Source organism: Sinocyclocheilus anshuiensis, unplaced genomic scaffold, assembly GCF_001515605.1.
Source record: "Sinocyclocheilus anshuiensis isolate Anshui unplaced genomic scaffold, SAMN03320099.WGS_v1.1 scaffold207, whole genome shotgun sequence".
In the NCBI taxonomy this organism is placed as follows: domain Eukaryota; kingdom Metazoa; phylum Chordata; class Actinopteri; order Cypriniformes; family Cyprinidae; genus Sinocyclocheilus; species Sinocyclocheilus anshuiensis.
The window spans coordinates 3,063,275-3,086,509 of NW_015551045.1; the positions used below are offsets into that span (position 1 = coordinate 3,063,275).

Here is a 23,235-nt window from a genome sequence, read left to right on the forward strand (position 1 = left end):
TGCTTGAGGTATTCGGCCAATCACAACGCACTGGATAGCTGGCCAATCACAGCACACCTCGCTTTTTCAGACCGATGAGCTTTGTAAAAATCTTTAATTTGTCTTGAAAAAGGCAGTTACTAACAAGTGGCTAAATGGGACTTAGGTTGTTCGAGGACATTAAACACGACACTAAACAAGCTCATCTAATCACTAGTAGCCAGTGTTGGGGAAAGTTACTTTTAAAAGTAGGCTAATGCATTCCAATATTGCGTTACCCCTAAAAAGTAACTAATTGTGTTACTTAGTTATTTTTTATAGAAAGTAATGCATTACATTTCAAAACCTGGGCAGGGCTTGCTTGTTTGTTTTTAATATAGCTAAAAAAGTTATTTTACAAATGTAAAAGCCCTTTCACAACAAAAGTGAAATGAATACGCCTCAGGCTGAAGGAAATGTAAATTCACGTCTGTACAATAGAGGACGCAGCTCAAACAAAATGCATGATATGACTCAGGAGAAGAAAGTTCAACACTATTCAGCAATAACAAAAATGAAACACAAATGTGTTACTTATTTTTGCTTATAATATGGTTGAATTGGATCATCGAAGGTCTGTAGCAAAGATACTTGTTTATAAAATGGGATTAAATACATAAATGGTATTTGTCTTATTTAACATATTTAATTATTGCAGGTTTGTATAATATAATATTGTTTTTATTCATTTTGAGGAATACTGAATGTGTTTTTGTGCAGGTGAGATTAGTAAATACATGTTCACATCTAGTCTAGAACTACAGTATCATCATGTTCACACAGCGCACACAACCCTCTGCACTGATTCCTCTCAACATGAGGACAGGAGAGCTGTCAGTCAAAACATGGGAAACATGTTAACTACTTTACTAGTTACTTAAAAAAGAAGGCCTGATCTGATTATGTAACTCGCATTACTTCTAGTCGCTTTCACAGCCTTGTTGTGTTTAATCACGCTCTTGCAAACTATCCTAACTTAAACTTTCAGGGATAGTGTTCTTTTAATAGAGACTGAAAAAGTTGTCAAAAGCTTAATGATGGTGAGGTCCGGGGTCCGGGGTCTATTATTCAAAGGATTCTGGGTCACAGCAGCTGTTTGTTTACATTTAGTCTTAATTCAGACTGTGGGACTTCATCTGACGGTACGCACAGAAGGGATTTTTTTTGTTGTTGCAAAAACAACACTACAAAGTAAAAAAAAAAAAATTGCTCATGTTAAATATAACATTATAATACCATTCATATTTTTACTTTTATTATAATTTCAAGAAGAAACCAATCCGATGTATTTTTGACATTTGAGGCGTAATACTATAGAAAAGCACTAAAGGTTTTTCAGTTAGAGTGTTTTCAGCTTGTTTATTTTCATATAAAAATACAGCATGCAGTTGCATCATTCAGTGTAAATTGTGATAATCATAATTAATAATCGCAATTACAATTTCAAGGGAATAATCAACAATTAAGATATTTGTCATAATCGTGCAGCCCTAGTGTGCAAAGACCTTAAGACTGGGAACTAGTTCCACTTTGAACTAAAAATTTTTAATTACAATGGTCGTCAGGCGGCCACACAATCCATTTATCAATTTTAATAATTTCTAATATGCTGATTTGGTGCTCAAAAACATTTATTATTATCCATGTTGAAAACAGTTTTTCCTACTTAATATTTTTGTGGAAACAGTGACACATTACAATTTATAAGCCATTGTTTAAAATAAAAGAAATTAATACTTTTTTCAGCAACGCATTAAACGGATTAAAAGAGAGAGTAAAGACATTTAAAATGCTACAAAACATTTCTATATGAAATAAATGCTGTTCATTAATCTTTCTATTCATCACAAAATGCTAAAAAATGTATCACAGTTTCCACGAAAATAAAAAAATGAATATATAATTAAAGTAAAACTGTCAAATCAGCATATTATAGTGATTTCTGAAGGATCATGCGACACTGACTGAAGACTGGAGTAATGATGCTGAATATTCAGCTTTGCATCACAGTAATAAATTACGTTTTAAAAAAATATATTCAAATAAACTCATTTTAAATTGTAATAACATTTCACAACATTAATGGTTTTACTGTATGTTTGACCAAATAAATGCAGTCTTGGAAAGCATAAGAGACGTCTTTTAAAAACAATTAAAAACAACAACTAAAAAAAAAAAAATCATTTATTTATTAATCATTAATTATTTATATAGCGGTTAGAAGTTTTTAACATGTTTTTGCAGTTTATCCTATAGTTGACTTCCGAGATGTTTTAGCAATGCACATCTGATTATTCACTGAACATTGTGAACATCTCATTTTGTTCTGCACGTGTTGTTTATTTGATGACTGGAAGAGTTCATCTTTCAATAGGCAGGACAAAGTGTGGCCAATAATAATGATTTAAATGCACTATTATCGTTAATAATAAACAGCCTCCCCACAGCCTCTTGAAGTTAAATCAGTACGAACCCTGTACTCTGAATTAACCTGCGAGCAGCAACGATGGAGAACTAAAAGCTAGTCGGTTTGTCATAGACAGGTTTTATAACGCACATAAACATTACTGCGCGTGATACACACAACCTCTATAGAGGACAGTTACTCTCCTCCTATCCAACAGTAAAAAGCGCCAGTACTGCACCTGGTTCCCTGACTGGCAGCTGATATCTGGCATAAATGCAGGCGGACCTCACGCAGATTTTTTGACAGATTTGAGCCGATTCCGCGAACCACCGCTGCCGCCGCCATAACTGTCACCTTCACGAACGGAAGTGCTCTTCTTCTGTTGCTGTTTAGCGGCCGCTGGCAAAACCGGTTTCATCTGCATTACCGCCACCTACTGACTGGACGGTATACGTTCCTGTTTCTTTCAGAAAATGCATCAGCAACACGCCCTTATGAATTTGATATTCTTTTAAAGGGGTCATATGATGCGATTTCAATTGTTCCTTTCTCTTTGGAGTTAGTAAATACATGTTCACATCTAGTCTAGAACTACAGTATCATCATGTTCACACAGCGCACACAACCCTCTGCACTGATTCCTCTCAACATGAGGACAGGAGAGCTGTCAGTCAAAACATGGGAAACATGTTAACTACTTTACTAGTTACTTAAAAAAGAAGGCCTGATCTGATTATGTAACTCGCATTACTTCTAGTCGCTTTCACAGCCTTGTTGTGTTTAATCACGCTCTTGCAAACTATCCTAACTTAAACTTTCAGGGATAGTGTTCTTTTAATAGAGACTGAAAAAGTTGTCAAAAGCTTAATGATGGTGAGGTCCGGGGTCCGGGGTCTATTATTCAAAGGATTCTGGGTCACAGCAGCTGTTTGTTTACATTTAGTCTTAATTCAGACTGTGGGACTTCATCTGACGGTACGCACAGAAGGGATTTTTTTTGTTGTTGCAAAAACAACACTACAAAGTAAAAAAAAAAAAATTGCTCATGTTAAAGACTCATAAGTTTTAAATTTCTTGATTATGTCTTGCATTCTTGTAGCTACACACAAGACACACTTCAGACTAAACAGTCAAGCAAAAGCAACTGTACACCTGAAAAGAACAAAGATGTCTCACATTTTAAACCCAAACCAGAAAAAAAATCATCGAAATGGCCAAAGATATCCATCTAGTACATGTGCACAAATAGGAAAACAACTGCTTTTGTAAAAATGCCAAAAGTATCGCCATATATACATTCACTTAGATGATGACAGCACTTGAAGCACATTGAAGGATGTTTGTCTGGCATGGACATTTTAATTCATTCACTCGTCATTGTTGCATTAATTGGAATTGACATAAAAAGGCAATGAATCTGCAAACTCCTTTGCATGAAATATGAGACCAGTGATACTCTTCACTGGCAGTGGAACAATTCAGGCAACAAACAGATTTATCAACATGTTTGTGGGTTCATTAGACATTGGAAGTGTTATGCACAAAACGTCTGATATGAAATGCAGAATTTCCAGATGTTTATTGCGCAATGAAATTGACAAAAGAACATCTTCATTTTGGTGAACGGCCTGAAAAAATTTGACTGTGCATTAAAAAAGCAGAAAATATACATGTCTGTGCAATTAATTTTACCCATCAAGGCAGCAGAGAATATCTTTTTAAATAGAAGCATTCTGTATGGATTTTCCATGACGAGCAACTCAAGAGTGCCAGTTGGGGTAGTTTTTCTCATCACCAGCACTTACTAAGAAGCTGTTGGTGTTTGTGGTTACACTGCTGTGTTTGCTTCACTTCCCGAGAACACATGCAACCTCAATGGCACCTTTCTATAAGAGAGGCCCACCAACTGAAATAACTAGTGATAATGTGCCATTTGTCACTTTCAAATTTAAGGAGTTTACTAAAATAAAATAAACAGAGGAGAGTTATTGCCTCAGAAAAAGATTTTAAAAAGAATTTTTACAGCATTTGCAATGTGATTATTTTGTATTTTTTTGCATTACTAAAGATGCAATATTTTTGCCACAGTAACTATCGTTATTTCTCTTCAGCCTTTATTGGAGGATAATCTGGCAAGCAGTCTGTAGATATTTGTCTTCCTTTGGTCTTTTTTCTGAAGTATACGGCTACAGTATCCATAATGGAAAATGATGTGTTACCTGCACACAAAGACAAAAATTGGCACCTTGATAAATTTCCACACAATTTTAAAGCCCTTAAATATAGCCCACATATATCCATTTTGTGCAAATAAAAATACCAGAAAACATTCTTGGTTTCTAAGAAGTGTCACCCTTGTATTATTTAGTTGTCTGTGTTTGCGCCTTGTACTGTATGCATCCACCTTTTTCCTATGCCCCGTGATGCTTTTCGGGATTTGTGAGAGTAACTTCCATTAAACTGTAAACAATGAGCCAAATATTCTCTATATGTACTGAATAATAAGCATTATTATTCAACCTTGTTGTTATGGATGATGTTAACAAGCTGGCTAAGTATGCTCACAGTGATTGACTGTGTATGGGTCTCCAGGCAGCGAAACACAAATTTGCAGTTATTATTTTATGTTAATATGTTGAATTTTGCGAAAAAACATGATGGAGAAAGCATTCTGTGCTATGCTTTAAAAAAAAACATTCCTGAACACCGTGTCTCGCGTTTATAGAGACAAAGACACATTCTGTGTGAATGGCGCTTTAGTGTGGTTTATGTTTCTGTTGTATTTCTCTTGTAATCTCCTATTTTTTTTGTTTCTTAATAAAGAATGTGACTATTATGAATTTACCTTGTTATCTTCTTCCTGCATCTCGACTAAACAGAGATCCAAGATAGAGGATTAAAACATCCTATTATTTCTAGTACCGGTTGTTTTGGCTTATCATAATACACAAAGTCCTGAAAATAGATCGAGTTATAATTAATAATAAATTATAATTTAAAAATAAACATAAAAAGTCTTAAATGACAAAACTAAAAAACAAGTTTTTAAAAAAGCATTTTTAACAATATTTACAATAAGTATGCAGGCCCCCAATAGTGTAGCTTTCAATTTGACATCCAGGTTGCTTGGAAACCTCAGCACAAAATCTGCTCCTGTATTTAGTACACTGCATGAGAAAGGTTTGACGATCGTGCCAAATGGTCTTTCTGTCTCTTCCCCGTTCAAAGAAACCAGCTGTGGTCACAGTATAAGACAGGCAATTACAAAACACATCAACCCATTAAGCATTCATGCAGGTTACTAGCTACGTTTCACAATATATCTGCATAAATATGACCCAAAACATATTTTGTGCGTTGTGCGTTGCTCAAGTATGTGAATCTTTGCTTTCAGTAGCTGCTTTTTCAGCAATAACTGCAGGTAAACGTTTCTTGTAACTTCTGATCAGTCCTGAGCAATGACTTGTAGGAAATTGAGCCCATTCCTCAGTACAGAACCGCTTCAACTCTATGATGCTGGGGGCTTGCTTCAGGTCCTTCCACAACATTTCAATTGGATTAAGGTCTGGACTTTGACTTGACCGTTCCAAAACATTAACTTTGTTCTTCTTTAACCATTCTTTGGTAAAAACGACTTGTATACTTGGAGTCGTTGTCTTGCTGCATGACCCACTTTCTCTTCAGATTCAGTTCTTGGAAAGCTGTCCTGACATTTTCCTTTAGGATTTGCTGGTATCATTCAGAATTCATTGTTTCATCAATGATGGCAAGTCATCCTGGCCCAAACCATGATACTGTCACCACCATGTTACACAGATGGGACAAGGTTCTTATGCTGGAATGCAGTGTGTTCTTTTCTCCAAACACAACGCTTCTCATTTAAACCAGAACGTTCTATTTTGGTCTCATCTGTCCACAAAACATTTCCCCAAAAGTCTTCTGGTTTGTCCACATGATCTTTAGCAAACTTTTTTGGAGAGCAGTGGCTTTCTCCCTGCAACTCTGCCATGCACACCATGTTGTTCAGTGTTCTGCTGATGGTGGACTCATGAACATTAACATTATAGCCAATGTGAGAAAGGCCTTTAGTTAGCCTTTACCACTCCTGGGGAGGGTAACAGTGGTCTTGAATTTCCTCCATTTGTACACAATCTATCTGACTGTGGATTTGTGGAGTCCAAACTCTTTAGAGATGATTTTGTAAGCTTTTTCAGCCTGATGAGCAACAGCAACTCTTTTTCTGAGGTCCTCAGAGATCTGCTTTGTTCGAGCAATGATACACTTGGCCTGTCAGTTAAATGTGACCCAATTCTGATTTTTTGCTCATATGTGACAGAGATCGGATGTGTTCTTTGACTGTGTAAACAGGAAAAGAAAAACGCATGCATTCAGATATTTCGAGATCGGTTTCAGGCCTCATTTATATGTGGAATTAAATCAGATATAAATCAAATATGTGCCAATGCGTAAACAGGCAGATTGGATTTTCTGAGGCATTGCGTTCTGTATGTCATTAAAACTGTGACAATTTGGTTCTTCTCCAAATGACAACAACATAGGAAACATGGAGGAGGTATGGCAAGTGTAAACACATGAATCGGATATGGGTCACAATTGAAAGATGGTGTAAATGGACGGTCAAAACAATCAGATATAGGCAACAAATTAAAATTGGGCATCAAGACCTGCAGTGTAACAAAGGCCTTCCACAAACACGATAAAACAGGGCAGGCAATGACACCTGATAGTCCTTCCACTGACTGAAAACACCTCTGAACTGATAATAACAATAAAATGTTTAATTTATATAGCGCCTTTCCCAGGCTCAAGGATGATTTACAAGGTACACCAACACAACAAATACTCATTTGAAATACTCAGAAACAATTTAAGTGGGCATTGGACATTTGCCCAATTCATTAACAAATAATGCAGTTGCATGTAACACAGATTATGTAATAAAGACATTGAAAAAGAAAACAAATGGGACAAATACACAATGCTATTTAGTGATAGTGTTGATTAAACAAATATGTTTTAAGTTTTGATTTAAACTCACTGAAAGAGGTGACTGTTCTGAGTGCCAGAATTCCAAAGTTTGGGTGCCGTGACAGAAAAGGACCTGCTGCCCATTGAAGATAGGCGGAACCTAAGCACGCAAAGAAGTTCTGAACTAGAAGACTGGAGTGAGCGAGAATGAATATAAGATGAGAGTAGGTCGGAAAGATAGGAGGGAGCAAGACATTTGAGTGCCTTAAAGGTGAGCAGAAGAATTTTGTATTGCACACAAATTGATGCAGGCAACAAGTGAAGATTAAATAGAATAGGGGTGATGCGAGCAGATTTTTTTTTGTAAGTTAATAGACTGGCAGCAGAATTTTGAATGTACTGCAGATGAGAGATGGAGTGAGCTGGTAAGCCAGAAAAAAGAGCATTACAATAGTCGAGGCGAGCGGTAATAAACGCATGCACTAATGATTCCGCATCTTTTCTACTGAGGAAAGGACAAAGTTGCGCAATTTGCTGGAAAAAAGCAACTTTGGAGAGTTTGCTGATTTAGTCATCCAAGGTCAGTGATGGGTCTAGAATGATACCTAAATTTCTAACAGTAGCCGATGGAAATATAGAAATAGTGTCAAGATCAAAGCTAGAAACATTAGTTTGATTTTTTATTAGAGATGGGGGACCAATTATTAAAATTTCTGTTTTACTCAAGTTCAAACTAAGAAAATTAGAGTGTAGACAGTCTTTTAACTCACTGACACATGAAGATAAGGAGGCCATCAAATGGGTAGAATCTGGCTGACAAGCAGTATATATCTGGATGTCATCAACATAACAGTGGTAGTTAAAATCATGCCAACGAATTATTTGGCCAAGAGGCTGAATGTAGAGGATGAATAATAATGGTCCGAGAATTTAACCCTGGGGAACACCCTGTTTGAGCGAGACAGTGGGAGATTTGGAATTGTGCAGTGAGCTGTAGTATTGCCTATCTGTGAGATATGAGAAGAACCAGGATAATGCAGAACCTGAGATGCCAAACTCTGCAAGGTGAGAGAGTAATATCTTATGACAAACAGTATTGAAAGCTGAGCTGAGCTGCCCGAATCACCAGAAAGTAAGAGATCATTGACGACCTTTACCAGAGCAGTTTCCATACTGTGCTGTGAGCGAAAACCAGACTGAAAAATATCAAAGAGATTGTTGTGGGCTAGAAATGACTGCAGCTGAGAGACAACGGACTTTTCCATAATTTTTGATACAAATGGCAGGTTAAAAATTGGACAGTAGTTAGATTAACTTTCAGGATCCAGATTTGGTTTTTTGAGAATAGGGGTAACGGCAACAGTCTTGAGTGAGATCGGAACAGTGGAATAAATAAAAGACATGTTGATGAGGTGTGAGATTGGGGCAAAAATAACAGAGGTACAGTGTTTCAGGAGGAAAGTAGCTGCAGGGTCTTGCCGGCTTGAAGAGGAATTTGATTTCTGTATTAAATCAGTAATTAGAGATTGATTTGTCAAGGTAAAGGTAGTCAATGATTGGGTAGACTGAGTTTGCTCACAATTAGAAATAGTCGGTTCCTCACCAAAGGTCCCACATAAAACATCCAACTTTCCCTGAAAGTGGTGCAAAAAAGTACAACACAAATCATCAGATTCATGTTGGCTGATACTATGATTTGGTGCCTGGATTAGTTTGTTTACCATGCTAAATAGTGCTTTAGGCCTATCATTAGCTTTGTTAATGATTCTGGAGATATAAGAAGAGCGGGCTGCGTTCAAGGCAGTTTTATAGTACTTACTATAGTCAGAATAAACAAGATAATGGACAGTTAAACCCGTTTTCCTGAAAAGATGTTCATGTTGTCTGCATTTTGCTTTCATAGTGCGAAGCTCTGCATTAAACCAAGGAGAGGAGTGAGACATGGGAACAGACCTGGTCCTAATTGGAGCATACTCATCTAAGATGGACAGGTAGCAGAGAATGTACTGATATCAACAGCATTTACACGACGATATGAAATGGTTATGTTATCAGTGCATTTGGCTGGACAGATTAAAGTAAAGTCAAAATTAATAAGCTTGTGGTCAGAGATAGGAATAGCCAGACCACTGACTGAGATATTATTCAAACCAGATGTACAGACCAGATCAAGCGTATGACCATGAGTGTGAGTTGGAAAGTTAACATTCTGAATAAGATCGAAGCAGTCCAGTACAGTCATTAGTTGAGTAGTATTAGAGCAGACACATGGATGTTAAAGTCACCAAGTATGATAACCTGGGACGAAACAGCACAGGCTAACGTTAGTAATTCACTGAGTTCTGAGAAGAATTCAATTTGCTGCTTGGGTGGTCTATAAATCAGGATAATTATGAGGGGGCATTTTAAGCCAACCTTCATAACAATAAACTCAAATGTCGTAGTATTATGAAAATTCAGTTTGGTAAGTGCTATGGAGTCACGATAAATAACTGCAAGACCACCCCCTTTGCTAGTTGAACGCCGTTTAGACATATATTGATATCCGGTCGGTGTAAGCAGATTTAGATGCAAAAAGTCATTTGGTGACTGCCAAGTCTCTGTAAGAAATAACATATCCTCGTTATTGTCAATAATTTGTTCGTCAATAGGAGTCTTTGTCAGAGATGGAGCGACAATTAAGAAGAGCACAGTGTTTCTCCGATATGCTGCTAGTGGAGGTAACGTTATCCTTGGAGTCGATCCTATTTATGTTGACAAGTGACCGCGGAGTTCGACAGTTCCTTTGAGGACGTTTCAGCTATTCAGAGCCCTGTTGCTAGACCAGACGCACGGAATCACAGTAGACGACGGCTGATGAATACTGACAATCCGTCTAGATGAGCAATGTAAATAATGGGGGCGTCGAATGATACCAAGTGAACGGCAGTGTTTGTACGTCGTGGAGTCGAGACGCAGGTGCCCGTTTAGAGCCTTTAGCTCGCAGGGCATGTACCCAATTTCCATGTTGGGGTTAAATCCAATAGTGACCAGAAAAATAATAATGAGCGCTAAAGCTTTTGACGTGTTGGCAATAGCCATAGGAAAGCCAGCCATCAGCAAAACCACGTTAGCCAGAACCACAGTCATCACAGCATCTACAAAAGCTCACCGAGAGGAAGGCTACCCGACCAGACAGTAAGCCAGTAGACTGACTGATAAGAAGAGTGTTAGTGTAACCCCTCTCTCCCGGGTCCTCACCGCCACACCTCGTTCTCGCTCCAAGTGGGTCTTGAACCCGGGTCTCCGGCATGGCAGGCGGACGCACTAACAAGGAGGCTAAAGAATGAGATCAGGGGAGTGAGGTTTACCTGCACAGCACCTACTCGCTGGCCTCCGTTACATTAGCTCACCTCACAGCCAGACCAATAAATGGAGGATCGAAGAGGTTGAGGGCTCGCAGTAAACCGACAACCAAAATGTTCCCGGCGGCAACAAAACACATCAGGTTGAAGCAAGGAAGTAAAAAACAGATCTCAGAGTAGTATCCAAGAAGCCAGAGGAATTCACGGCAGATCCAACAGTAGCTCGAACAGTAGTCCAAAAACAAAAAAAAGTACAATGACAAACGCAAACACAAATCATCACAAACAAAACAAACAGCCCAGCATGGAGCAGCAACCAGGCGCGCACAGCGTAGCGTACCCACAACCGGAAGTCCATAGAAGTGATAGTGATGGACTGATGGACTCTAATTTTGCCTTCAAATTAACTTCTAATTCTCTTGATTCACATACTTTTGCAGCACACAGATATGCAACACTGGATAATTTTTCTCAAATAAATGACAAAGTGAGCAGAAGAATTTTGTATTGCACACAAATTGATGCAGGCAACAAGTGAAGATTAAATAGAATAGGGGTGATGCGAGCAGATTTTTTTTTGTAAGTTAATAGACTGGCAGCAGAATTTTGAATGTACTGCAGATGAGAGATGGAGTGAGCTGGTAAGCCAGAAAAAAGAGCATTACAATAGTCGAGGCGAGCGGTAATAAACGCATGCACTAATGATTCCGCATCTTTTCTACTGAGGAAAGGACAAAGTTGCGCAATTTGCTGGAAAAAAGCAACTTTGGAGAGTTTGCTGATTTAGTCATCCAAGGTCAGTGATGGGTCTAGAATGATACCTAAATTTCTAACAGTAGCCGATGGAAATATAGAAATAGTGTCAAGATCAAAGCTAGAAACATTAGTTTGATTTTTTATTAGAGATGGGGGACCAATTATTAAAATTTCTGTTTTACTCAAGTCATTAGCTTTGTTAATGATTCTGGAGATATAAGAAGAGCGGGCTGCGTTCAAGGCAGTTTTATAGTACTTACTATAGTCAGAATAAACAAGATAATGGACAGTTAAACCCGTTTTCCTGAAAAGATGTTCATGTTGTCTGCATTTTGCTTTCATAGTGCGAAGCTCTGCATTAAACCAAGGAGAGGAGTGAGACATGGGAACAGACCTGGTCCTAATTGGAGCATACTCATCTAAGATGGACAGGTAGCAGAGAATGTACTGATATCAACAGCATTTACACGACGATATGAAATGGTTATGTTATCAGTGCATTTGGCTGGACAGATTAAAGTAAAGTCAAAATTAATAAGCTTGTGGTCAGAGATAGGAATAGCCAGACCACTGACTGAGATATTATTCAAACCAGATGTACAGACCAGATCAAGCGTATGACCATGAGTGTGAGTTGGAAAGTTAACATTCTGAATAAGATCGAAGCAGTCCAGTACAGTCATTAGTTGAGTAGTATTAGAGCAGACACATGGATGTTAAAGTCACCAAGTATGATAACCTGGGACGAAACAGCACAGGCTAACGTTAGTAATTCACTGAGTTCTGAGAAGAATTCAATTTGCTGCTTGGGTGGTCTATAAATCAGGATAATTATGAGGGGGCATTTTAAGCCAACCTTCATAACAATAAACTCAAATGTCGTAGTATTATGAAAATTCAGTTTGGTAAGTGCTATGGAGTCACGATAAATAACTGCAAGACCACCCCCTTTGCTAGTTGAACGCCGTTTAGACATATATTGATATCCGGTCGGTGTAAGCAGATTTAGATGCAAAAAGTCATTTGGTGACTGCCAAGTCTCTGTAAGAAATAACATATCCTCGTTATTGTCAATAATTTGTTCGTCAATAGGAGTCTTTGTCAGAGATGGAGCGACAATTAAGAAGAGCACAGTGTTTCTCCGATATGCTGCTAGTGGAGGTAACGTTATCCTTGGAGTCGATCCTATTTATGTTGACAAGTGACCGCGGAGTTCGACAGTTCCTTTGAGGACGTTTCAGCTATTCAGAGCCCTGTTGCTAGACCAGACGCACGGAATCACAGTAGACGACGGCTGATGAATACTGACAATCCGTCTAGATGAGCAATGTAAATAATGGGGGCGTCGAATGATACCAAGTGAACGGCAGTGTTTGTACGTCGTGGAGTCGAGACGCAGGTGCCCGTTTAGAGCCTTTAGCTCGCAGGGCATGTACCCAATTTCCATGTTGGGGTTAAATCCAATAGTGACCAGAAAAATAATAATGAGCGCTAAAGCTTTTGACGTGTTGGCAATAGCCATAGGAAAGCCAGCCATCAGCAAAACCACGTTAGCCAGAACCACAGTCATCACAGCATCTACAAAAGCTCACCGAGAGGAAGGCTACCCGACCAGACAGTAAGCCAGTAGACTGACTGATAAGAAGAGTGTTAGTGTAACCCCTCTCTCCCGGGTCCTCACCGCCACACCTCGTTCTCGCTCCAAGTGGGTCTTGAACCCGGGTCTCCGGCATGGCAGGCGGACGCACTAACAAGGAGGCTAAAGAATGAGATCAGGGGAGTGAGGTTTACCTGCACAGCACCTACTCGCTGGCCTCCGTTACATTAGCTCACCTCACAGCCAGACCAATAAATGGAGGATCGAAGAGGTTGAGGGCTCGCAGTAAACCGACAACCAAAATGTTCCCGGCGGCAACAAAACACATCAGGTTGAAGCAAGGAAGTAAAAAACAGATCTCAGAGTAGTATCCAAGAAGCCAGAGGAATTCACGGCAGATCCAACAGTAGCTCGAACAGTAGTCCAAAAACAAAAAAAAGTACAATGACAAACGCAAACACAAATCATCACAAACAAAACAAACAGCCCAGCATGGAGCAGCAACCAGGCGCGCACAGCGTAGCGTACCCACAACCGGAAGTCCATAGAAGTGATAGTGATGGACTGATGGACTCTAATTTTGCCTTCAAATTAACTTCTAATTCTCTTGATTCACATACTTTTGCAGCACACAGATATGCAACACTGGATAATTTTTCTCAAATAAATGACAAAGAATTTTTTTTGTCTCATTTGTTTGATTGGGTTCTCTTTGTCTACTTTCAGGACTTGTGTGAAAATCTAAATATGTTTTGGGTCATATTTATGTAGAAATATAGAAAATTCGAAAGGGTTCACAAACTTTCAAGCAGCACTGTATATATAGATATAAACGGGCCTATATGGATTTAAGATTTACAGCTTAAGCTTTATTCTTTAAAAAAGCAAATAAGACCATGTTAGCTCTGACATTTAAAGCCAAAGACACATGTTTGTGTGTGTGGGTCAGGTGTTTTCCTTTATTGTATGCATCAAATTTCCCCAGAAATGTAACACAACCTGAAATCACCTACAACCAATGTGGGTCAGGAAACAAGGAAAATGGCTTGATAAGCAGGCTAGCAGAGTTAAAATCATAATCTAAAAATGCTAAAAGGTTTATGTGAAGGTTATGCTACAGGTTAAATAGTAGAACATAACTTTGGTCAATTTAAAAATAATACAAATCAAATGGAAAATTGTAACTTGTACATGTGTATCACCTCAAAGTTCTGATCCATGCAGCAGGTAAGAGGTACAAACGGTCCCACAATCTTAACTTCCGGTTCACCTTGTTTATTCTGTACTGTGAATTTAGGCAGGCAAACAGGCCAGTTTTGTCGAACATGTCCGATGACAAAGCCTGGTGGAGACTGAACCTCCAGCTAAAATATACATAGAACATAAAATATACAGTACAATACACTCAAGGTCTAAACGAGAGAAGGATAATGTTCATACCTCATGTCTTCTGCAGCTGCTGCTGCAAACAAACAGGTGCACCAGTCTGATGACCTCTTTATTATATTCATTAATAACATTCATTATGAAGGAACGACCTGGATAGAGATGCCTGCTACAATAATCAATGTCCTCAAGAATACTAAAAAGAACGTTCCCGACGTCATCCTTCACCTTATATCTGTTGTCAGCCTTTATTTCACAGCAAACTGTAAGAAATTAAAAGGAAGGAAATTAGAGTGTTGCTTTTTTGGTTTCACCGTATATTTCATTCATGAAATGCTGATGAACGAACCTTCGTCAAAACATTCGTCCGGATGAGGTTCTTTGTAGACAAACAATTGATCAATCTAAAATCATAGCATAAAAATAACAGGAAATAACTGCATTTGTCAGAGTAACATATATATGACAGGGCTTGATGCTTACTTTTTTTCCCCCCAAAGAGCACATGTGTTCATAATTTGAAAAATGTAAGAGCACATTAAAAAACTTTAGGGACGCAGTGCACTAATTTATCAAATAATTCCTGTTTAAAACTGTATTTGTATATATATATCTATGTTCTTTTAGTAGGGATGCACCAATACCACTTTTTACAGAACGAGTCCAATAGCGATACTTTCATTTTTGGTAGCCTAATCATTTATAGTGACACCAATACCTGTATTTTCATTTGCATTTGTAATTTTTAAAAAATACTAGGTACAGAAACAAAAAGTACAGTACAAATGCAAATACAGTACAGTTTGGATCTGTGCTGCTCAAACTGTTTCATGCATGGTTCAGTCTGATTTGGTGTGAACTGGTTCATCTAGTTCACTAAAAAGAACCGGTTCAAAATAATTTGTTTGCGAACAGTACATTACTCTGAACCATTCGCCTGATGCTCTGGATTACAAGTAGGCTATAATGTTGTAAATAATGTTCAGTTTCTTTCACTATCCCTTTAACTGGTACATAAATGATCCACAGATCAGCGGATCCTGGTACTGTTTCTGTTGAAAGAGGTCAAGTTTATCACAAAACAGTGTTTTCGCTGAAGTAGTGAAAAATCTTTGCTGAGAAGAATGTGACAAAACATCCCAGCATCCTTCATATAAAGAGGAGTGCTAACTTGTTTGATCAGTGCTTTAATATTTGCACAATTATCCAGATAAATGCTGAATTTACTATACACCACGGCTTCTTGGGGCTTATTGCTTTAATTAATTATAAATATATCCAGTCTTATCTGACCCAGGTCAAGGGCTCCATATGGAATGGGCAGCACGGGTTTGGGCAAGCTACAATTGCGGCTTCCTTACAGATAATAATATAACATTAATGAAATAAAAGGCCTCTGAGGGGTACATAAAGAGTCCACTGATTAGAGTAGATTTGTATTTAAAGTTGTGAATACATCATTACAAAAGTGTTGTCACAAAAAAATATATGCAAGTTTTAACTGCAATAACATTTTAGTTGACCGTAATTGCTTGTCAGTACAATCAGCAGTACACTTTAACCCTTAAAGCAATTATGAAATTACATATACAAATGTACTTAAATGCTATAAGTGGTTCAAAAACTCTACTACAACTACTGCATTTAAATGTAAGCTATACTACATTGTAAATTACATTGTAAATTGTAAATTGCATGCAATTAAATGTCCAACAACATTACTTTAAGTTTGCATTTATTCTTTACAAGTATGTTATTTCTGTAATAAGTACTCTTTTTAAAAGTATGCTGTCTTTTTCACAAGGGGTCATATCTTGTTTTGGCTATAGAGTCTGCATCAGTGCCTGTTGTAGTCAAATAAACAAAACGGGCTTAAGATAGATGAACATCCAAACAAACTCACCTGACAATTCCATACTTGATTTTATCTGCGAAGAGTGAATAAGTAAATAAATTTAGTGTTAATTTTTCTTCTCTTTCATTGCCTTGTGAATAAATAAATGGTAAAGAATTTACACATTCATATATAATGACTTTTCATTCATCATATGACTTTAAGTTAACATATTTTGAGAGATATACTGGATACATACCAGTGAGATGCAAATCGTCTGTTAGGTAATTGCACTAAAAAGTACAGTAAATGTTTCTCTCATGACAAACAATCTTAAAGCAGCACTATGTAACTTTTTCTTTGTTCAAAATTTGCTAAATGTATATAATGAGCGAGTACATCATGAATTAATCTTTCAAACCGCGTTTTTGTCTTATTCCGAATCACTACGGTACACTTATAATAAGTACTTATATTTGGACTATTGTAGGCTGGTCACCGCTGCGGAGTAACACATACCTGCGTGAATCGCCGTAGACATAAACTTAGAGAAGTAGCTCCGGTTGGAATGTTCTTCCGCGGGATGTGTGCAGTTCTGTTTATTAACCGCTAGAGCGCCTAAAGTTACATAGTGCTGCTATAAGCAGCTTTTTTTTTTCTTTTTCTGCATGTTTGTGGTTGAACAGGGGTTTGACCCACTTTCCGAGTTACTGGCCTGTTTTTCAAGTTAATTCTGGTAACTTCATGTAAGTAAATATGCCATAAATATTTGCAGGCATTTTTCCTTTGATGTACTTGTTTGCAACTCTGGATATTAGCTTTATGATATTTCTCGACTTTCTTTTTTTTTTTGCAGTTTGGACCTCAGGTTATAAGGAAATTCACAGTTTTTTGTAGGCGCTCATTTTCATAAGTGAGTGTGTGTCTCACATCAGCCTCTCTAATTGTCACTTTTCACTTAACAAATGTCCTTAACACTTCAAATCTTCACCTGTGTTTGAGTGTCAACGTGTACAACAGCATATGTGACTGCCTTTTATTTTTATGGGTCAGAGCGTTCCAAGTGCTGAACAAGTTTCAAGTTACCCCTTTTTCAGTGTGCCACCCTAGGATTTCACTGCGCCCCTCCGGCCACCACATTAATATTCCCTGGACTTTCAGTAAAATGGCATCATAATGTGGTAAAAAATGACTGGATATTATTCTTACTTATAGGCCATCTGCCGTTTTTCTTAAAGATGTAATTGAAATCTGCTGAGATTATAAATCAACACATGCTGTCTGTCACTATCCAAGAGAAGCCTAATTTGAAAATGCTAAAATGCATATGAAAACGCAACACACAGCCGAACGTACAATGGCTTAATATCAAAACAAGGCGCCAAATCTGTACCTTGACTAGCCAGTTCTGAATCAACATTTTTATGTTTTTCAATCACTTTGACACTAAGTCTTGATGTCATTTTTCAAAACAATGCATTGCGCATTCATATCTTTAAAGAAACCTTGCACTTGCATTGGTCAAATAACTCATTTATCATGCAGTACTGTTGGAAGCAAAGGTTTCACTGTGTAGTTGTTCGTGCAATTAAATATTGTAGTACAAAATGTGACCCGTTTCATTATGATATTCCATTCCTGTAACAGGAGTAGTAAAGAGAATACTACAGACATAGTGGAATCATTGAAAAAAAAGGACAGTGAATTGTCAACTAGTGTGTCAGCACCTCAGCTGGCTTTCTGTACAAAACTAAACAAAGGACTGAACTCTGTCTTGTAGATTTGTCTTGTAGATCAGTCAGAATTTTGCCTCGGCCGCCCCTATTTTGCCTAGTCTTTATTTTACAGGACGCAGACCTTGTGTCAGGCCATATAATGCAGCTCTCCTTGTAGCCTTCACTGATGAGCTAAATTGGATTTGTAGAGCTGATGGTGGTGTGACAGTCTGATAATGTGCAGTTGCTCAAATAGTGCAAGCATGATTTCAGGCCCATCCACACAGTTTAGCATCATGTATTTACCCCCATACTCCCCTTTCTCTAACCTGATTGAAGAATTTTTCTCCACATGGTCGTGGAAGGTATAGGTTTTGAGTTTTGTGTCTAGATTTTTTGAAAAAATGATATCAAGGTTCTAAAAACGGTGACAAAAATAAAAAGTAAAGCAAACACTGATTTCTTATTTCTCTAAATGTTTGCATTTATTGCCACATTTTCATCTTTTTCATATCATCCCGTCCTGATCCAGGAGAAACAAACCTTTAATATAGTTTCAGAATGGAATGCATTCTTTGTCTTTCTCATTTTGTTACTTGTGTGTTGTCTTGTTTTCTCACATAAGGGCTACATATAGAGATTTGTATTTGCACACCATTTAAGTGGTGTTATACAAACAGAAATGCAAAGGTGAAAAATGCATTTCTTTTACACATAGAGTTTTGATTTCTATAGTGAGAGTATATTTCCACTAAAGAAATGCAGGAGAAGAAAAAAAACACGTTTGTGCTCATAATCAACACTGCAAAAAGAAAAACACATGGCTGTAAATTTTTCTTTTTAATGCCACATACTGATTACAGTCATGTGTGAAAGCATTTAGGCTACATCATTTATTTGCTTAGAGATCAAAACTCAATTTTTTTGAGGTACACTGTAAAAAAAATTCCGTAAAATTTACGGTAAAAAACCGGCAGCTGTGGTTGCCGGAATTTTACCGTACAAAAAACGGTAGCAACATTTTAGTTTTTACGGTTTTAACTTACATTTACAGTTAAATACCGTAATTTCATTAACTGATAAAATGTTATTATATACCAACCTATTGAAGTACTAAAATCTGTTTTGTACCTTTGTAATACACTGATAACCACCAAATGCAGGTGGTGATTAGAAAGTCAAACGATGAACCAAAGCCCATCACAAGCAGCTTTTAAATAATAACATATATAGAAGGTGCACAGTGTCATTCACACAAACACTAAACACCATCATGGTAACACACATGAAACTGAAATAATGCAATAAACATTCATTTAACAACATTAGGTGTAACACACAACGTTAATATACAAAACTGATAAGAAAAAAAACTAAAAAGAAAGTTATTTCAACAAAAAAACATAAAATTTGAAATGTAACGCAGGGAATTCTGGGAATGTCAATTTACGGTTATTCACTGTAAATTATACGGTCTTTTTCACTTCCAAATACGGTATACTACCGTAAAATTAATGTCCAATACATGTAATGTCGAATACAGTTTTTCACCGAATACAGTTTTTCACCGTATATAGTAGGGGAATTTACCGTTAACCATTTAACAGGTTTTTACTGTAGCATTTTTACAGTCTTTTACCGTTAAATTCACGGTCATTTTTTACAGTGTAGAAATAAATACCCACTTGCGTTTCTTTAGTCTAGTCTAAATATTCCTAATTTGATCACTTAGAAAGCAAAACAATATTTTTTTTCACCTTTGCATTTCTGTGTACTTTGCAAAATATAACACCAATTTAATAAATCCAGTCACTGATTTTCAGTTGTTTGCTGTTTGTAGGCTACTTCATAGCAAACAACTGTAAATCAGTGACTGGATTTATAAAACGTGGAGAAATAAAAGTTTTTTAATCGTATAACACGCTCGTTTATGTATACTGTTTAGTAACTTTTTATTTTATTTTTATCTTTAATATTTTCGATATGTTTAAAATTTGATTGGTAACTATGGTAACCGAAATGACCGCTAACTACCGTTGAACTCTGCCGGAAGATACAACGACGCGAATGGTTCTCTGAGATCTGCTAGACAATTATTTATTAAGGTATCGTACATTTTACTGGCATTTTTATTTCTTCAAACCGCAAGTAACAGCAACAGAAATGAAACAAACGACACGACGCGATAAAACTAACTTACATCGCTAATAATATTTAAACGAGGCATTGTCCCGCCGCTGCCTCGCGCAGACTGTTAAACAAACACTGTTAAGAACATGGACGAACGATTAATTATATTATACATAAAATTTGTATAGAAAATATGTACAAAATGTCCTTACTGAAATACTTAACCAGGTTATTGTTCTAAATAAATATAGGTATTTGGTTTCAAATAATTACTAATATGTTGCAGCTGAGCCCAAATCGCCATTATGTCAGAAATATAACGTTAGCAGGTTATATAATATCACACACAGCAGTACAATTGCGGGGAAATGTGCTTAATGGACTTGAAAAGCAATCTTTGAATGTGGGCTGCGTTTCCCAAAAGCATCGTATATAAGTTTAAGTACATCGTAAACCAATGGAGCTACGATCAACTTGGGCTTACGATGCTTTTGGGAAACGCAGCCGTGGTTGAACCCATAATGTAAGTTGTGTGTCTCTTTGAGAAGATGTGGAAAGCGTCGCTGGACAGGGCTCTCCATCTGCAGCAGGACCTCCGACGCTTCACTAAGCTCTATGAGCACATCATGCTGCTTGTGCTCCTGATGAACACTGCAATACAAGTGGCAATGACATTTCAAGGACTGGCACCAGGTAAAGATCACTGCAGCAGACTAGAAAACACGCACAGTTGCAATCATTCAAACTGTTTTGTGTTTAAAAGCATGTACAATTACGTTGATTTAAATCAGTGAAATAATGGTTTTTATTTTTGAATGAATTGCATTTCTTCAATGTATGGAAGCTTGTTTAAGTCACACAAAAAAAGATAACTTATTTGCAAGTTTTTTTTCTCAGAATGTTGAGAAAAAACTCAGTATTGCGAGAAAAAAAAAGGTCTTAAAGGGGTCATATGATGCGATTTCAATTTTTCCTTTCTCTTTGGAGTGTTACAAGCTCTTGGTGCAATAATGTGTTTTTTGAACCTTAAACCGCATAAACACATTTCATTACACCAAATACACAAAATACTGTTCTTTTTAGCAGCATCATATGACCCCTTTAATTTTGAGATAAAAAGTCGCAGTTACCTTTTTTATGCAGCATTCATGCCTTTAGGCGACAACCTAAACACAACATAAAAATGACTGTGTGCATGTTTAATATCTCCACTGCGTTCATCAACTTTCCACTAGAAGTAACAGCACCTGCGTACAATATTTTCACAAATGTTGAGTTGTTCTCATCAGTACTAACATATGGTATTTCCTGTTTCTTTCTTAGCTTGGGTTTATGAAGCACTGGAGGCAGTCTTCTTGGCTTTTTATACAATGGAGTGTGTGTTAAAGCTCATAAGTTTTGGCTTAAAATACTTCAAAAGCCTGTGGAATATTCTGGGTGAGCTGGCAAATCTGTTGTTTTCTGTGTCATTTCTTATTCTTATTTAAAGCATAATTCTTGTGAATTTATTTTATGCTTAATGCAAGTGAAAACTATTTATCACTGGGGTAGGAAAATACATAATTCATGATGCCTTTTTGAGAACAAGTCTTAATATTTGATGCAGCAGTTTTGTTTTATTTAAATAGTGTTTTATCCTCTTTTCCAGTAAAATAAATGATGATGCAAATGATTTTTTTGCAGTGTATAGGAACTAACATAACATGATGTTTTATTGTTTATTTCTCCAGATTTCTCAGTCACTTTGGTAGGGTTGGTAGACCTTTTTCTGGACAGCAAACAGTATGATAGTGAGCGTTTCACCACTTTTTTCCACCTCCTTAAAATGTTCAAAGTATGTCGAGCGTTCAGGATCTTACGCACACTGCGGTGAGTGTTTCGGTCTTTAACACCAAATGCACAAGCTGAAGTTTGAACTACCTAAGGTGGAATAGCGTGGAGCTGTTTTGCGTTCTTTTTGTCCCAAAGGTAAAAATAATCTAAGAACTGTGTCTTCATCTTAGGTTTTTCAGTGGTCCCAAGGTCATCATGAAAGTAATAGGAAAGTCTTTGAAGATGAATGGAATCATCTTCGTGCTCATGTTTTGCGTCTTTGTCATGTTTTCCATTCTTTTCCGACAAAACTTAAGCAAGTCCGACCCAAAGCGATTTGGTTCCATGCTCAATACCATGTCTACACTCCTCCAGCTGTTGACACTTGATGATTGGATTAGCGTCTATTACACCAGTCGAGACAATGGTATGCTACAGAAACATGTTCACAGGATTATATTTTTGCATATAGAGAGAAAGCCAACCTACTGATCTACTATTTAAGCTGCTTCTTCTGCTTCTTCTTTCTCCTCTTTTTATTCTAAGACTAAATTTGGACTGTGTCTCCTCCTAGAGTTTTGAAGCTACAACCACCAAACTCAGGTCAGATCTTCCGACTGGTCTGACTCGGGTTGCTATATCTTTTCTAACTGATTGGACTTATGATTTTCGTTAAACGGTTGAACAAAATCTATGAAAAGTCCCATAGACTTTTATTGCGGTGATCAAAGCTTTTGTACAGTAAGAGTTTAAGCTGTCTACCACTAGCAAAGGTTAATGACTATCCTAGGACAAAATGTTAAGTCATGCTAGCAACATACTAATTCATGCTAGAAATGTGCTAATCATGCTAGAAACATGTTAACAACACACTAGAAACATGCTAGCAGCAACATGTCAGCATGTTAAAACATGTTAAAAACATTAACAACATGCTATCATGCTATCTACGTGCTAAAACATGTTAACAACATGTTAAACATGTTAAAAACATGGTAATCATGCTAGAAACATTTTAAAACATGGTAATCATGCTAGAAACATGTAAGCAGCATGTCAATAACGTTAGAACATGCTAACATATTAGCAACATGATAATCATGTTAGAAACACACTAGCAACATGTTAATCCAGTTAAAAACATGTTAGCAACATGATAAAACATGCTAACAACATGTTAAAGGGGTCATATGATGTTGCTAAAAAGAACATTATTTTGTGTATTTGGTGTAATGAAATGTGTTTAT

At 37.1% G+C, this 23,235-nt stretch overlaps 3 protein-coding genes across 3 annotated transcripts in view; 1 reads left to right on the plus strand and 2 right to left on the minus strand.

The window, feature by feature from the left end:
* Positions 1 to 2,866, minus strand: part of LOC107661794 (NADH dehydrogenase [ubiquinone] 1 alpha subcomplex subunit 2-like) — a 4,409-nt gene extending 1,543 nt beyond the window's left edge. The window contains exon 1 of the mRNA XM_016451561.1: positions 2,664 to 2,866. Coding sequence (XP_016307047.1) covers positions 2,664 to 2,770 — 107 coding nt within the window. The 5' untranslated portion in view covers positions 2,771 to 2,866. The remainder of the gene's footprint in view (positions 1 to 2,663) is intronic.
* A 2,430-nt stretch (positions 2,867 to 5,296) lies between these two features.
* On the minus strand, positions 5,297 to 16,413 carry LOC107661773 (phospholipid scramblase 1-like). The gene is made up of 7 exons (XM_016451541.1): positions 16,401 to 16,413; positions 15,494 to 15,549; positions 14,847 to 14,901; positions 14,552 to 14,760; positions 14,314 to 14,475; positions 5,499 to 5,660; positions 5,297 to 5,380 (listed from the first exon to the last, which is right to left on the minus strand). Exons 1-7 carry the CDS (start codon positions 16,411 to 16,413, stop codon positions 5,297 to 5,299), a joined length of 741 nt encoding a protein of 246 aa, XP_016307027.1.
* Positions 16,414 to 20,087: 3,674 nt separating this feature from the next.
* Positions 20,088 to 23,235, plus strand: part of LOC107661814 (cation channel sperm-associated protein 1-like) — a 6,721-nt gene continuing 3,573 nt past the window's right edge. The window contains exons 1-5 of the mRNA XM_016451580.1: positions 20,088 to 20,151; positions 20,725 to 20,869; positions 21,500 to 21,613; positions 21,907 to 22,045; positions 22,180 to 22,415. Coding sequence (XP_016307066.1) covers positions 20,725 to 20,869; positions 21,500 to 21,613; positions 21,907 to 22,045; positions 22,180 to 22,415 — 634 coding nt within the window. The 5' untranslated portion in view covers positions 20,088 to 20,151. The remainder of the gene's footprint in view (positions 20,152 to 20,724; positions 20,870 to 21,499; positions 21,614 to 21,906; positions 22,046 to 22,179; positions 22,416 to 23,235) is intronic.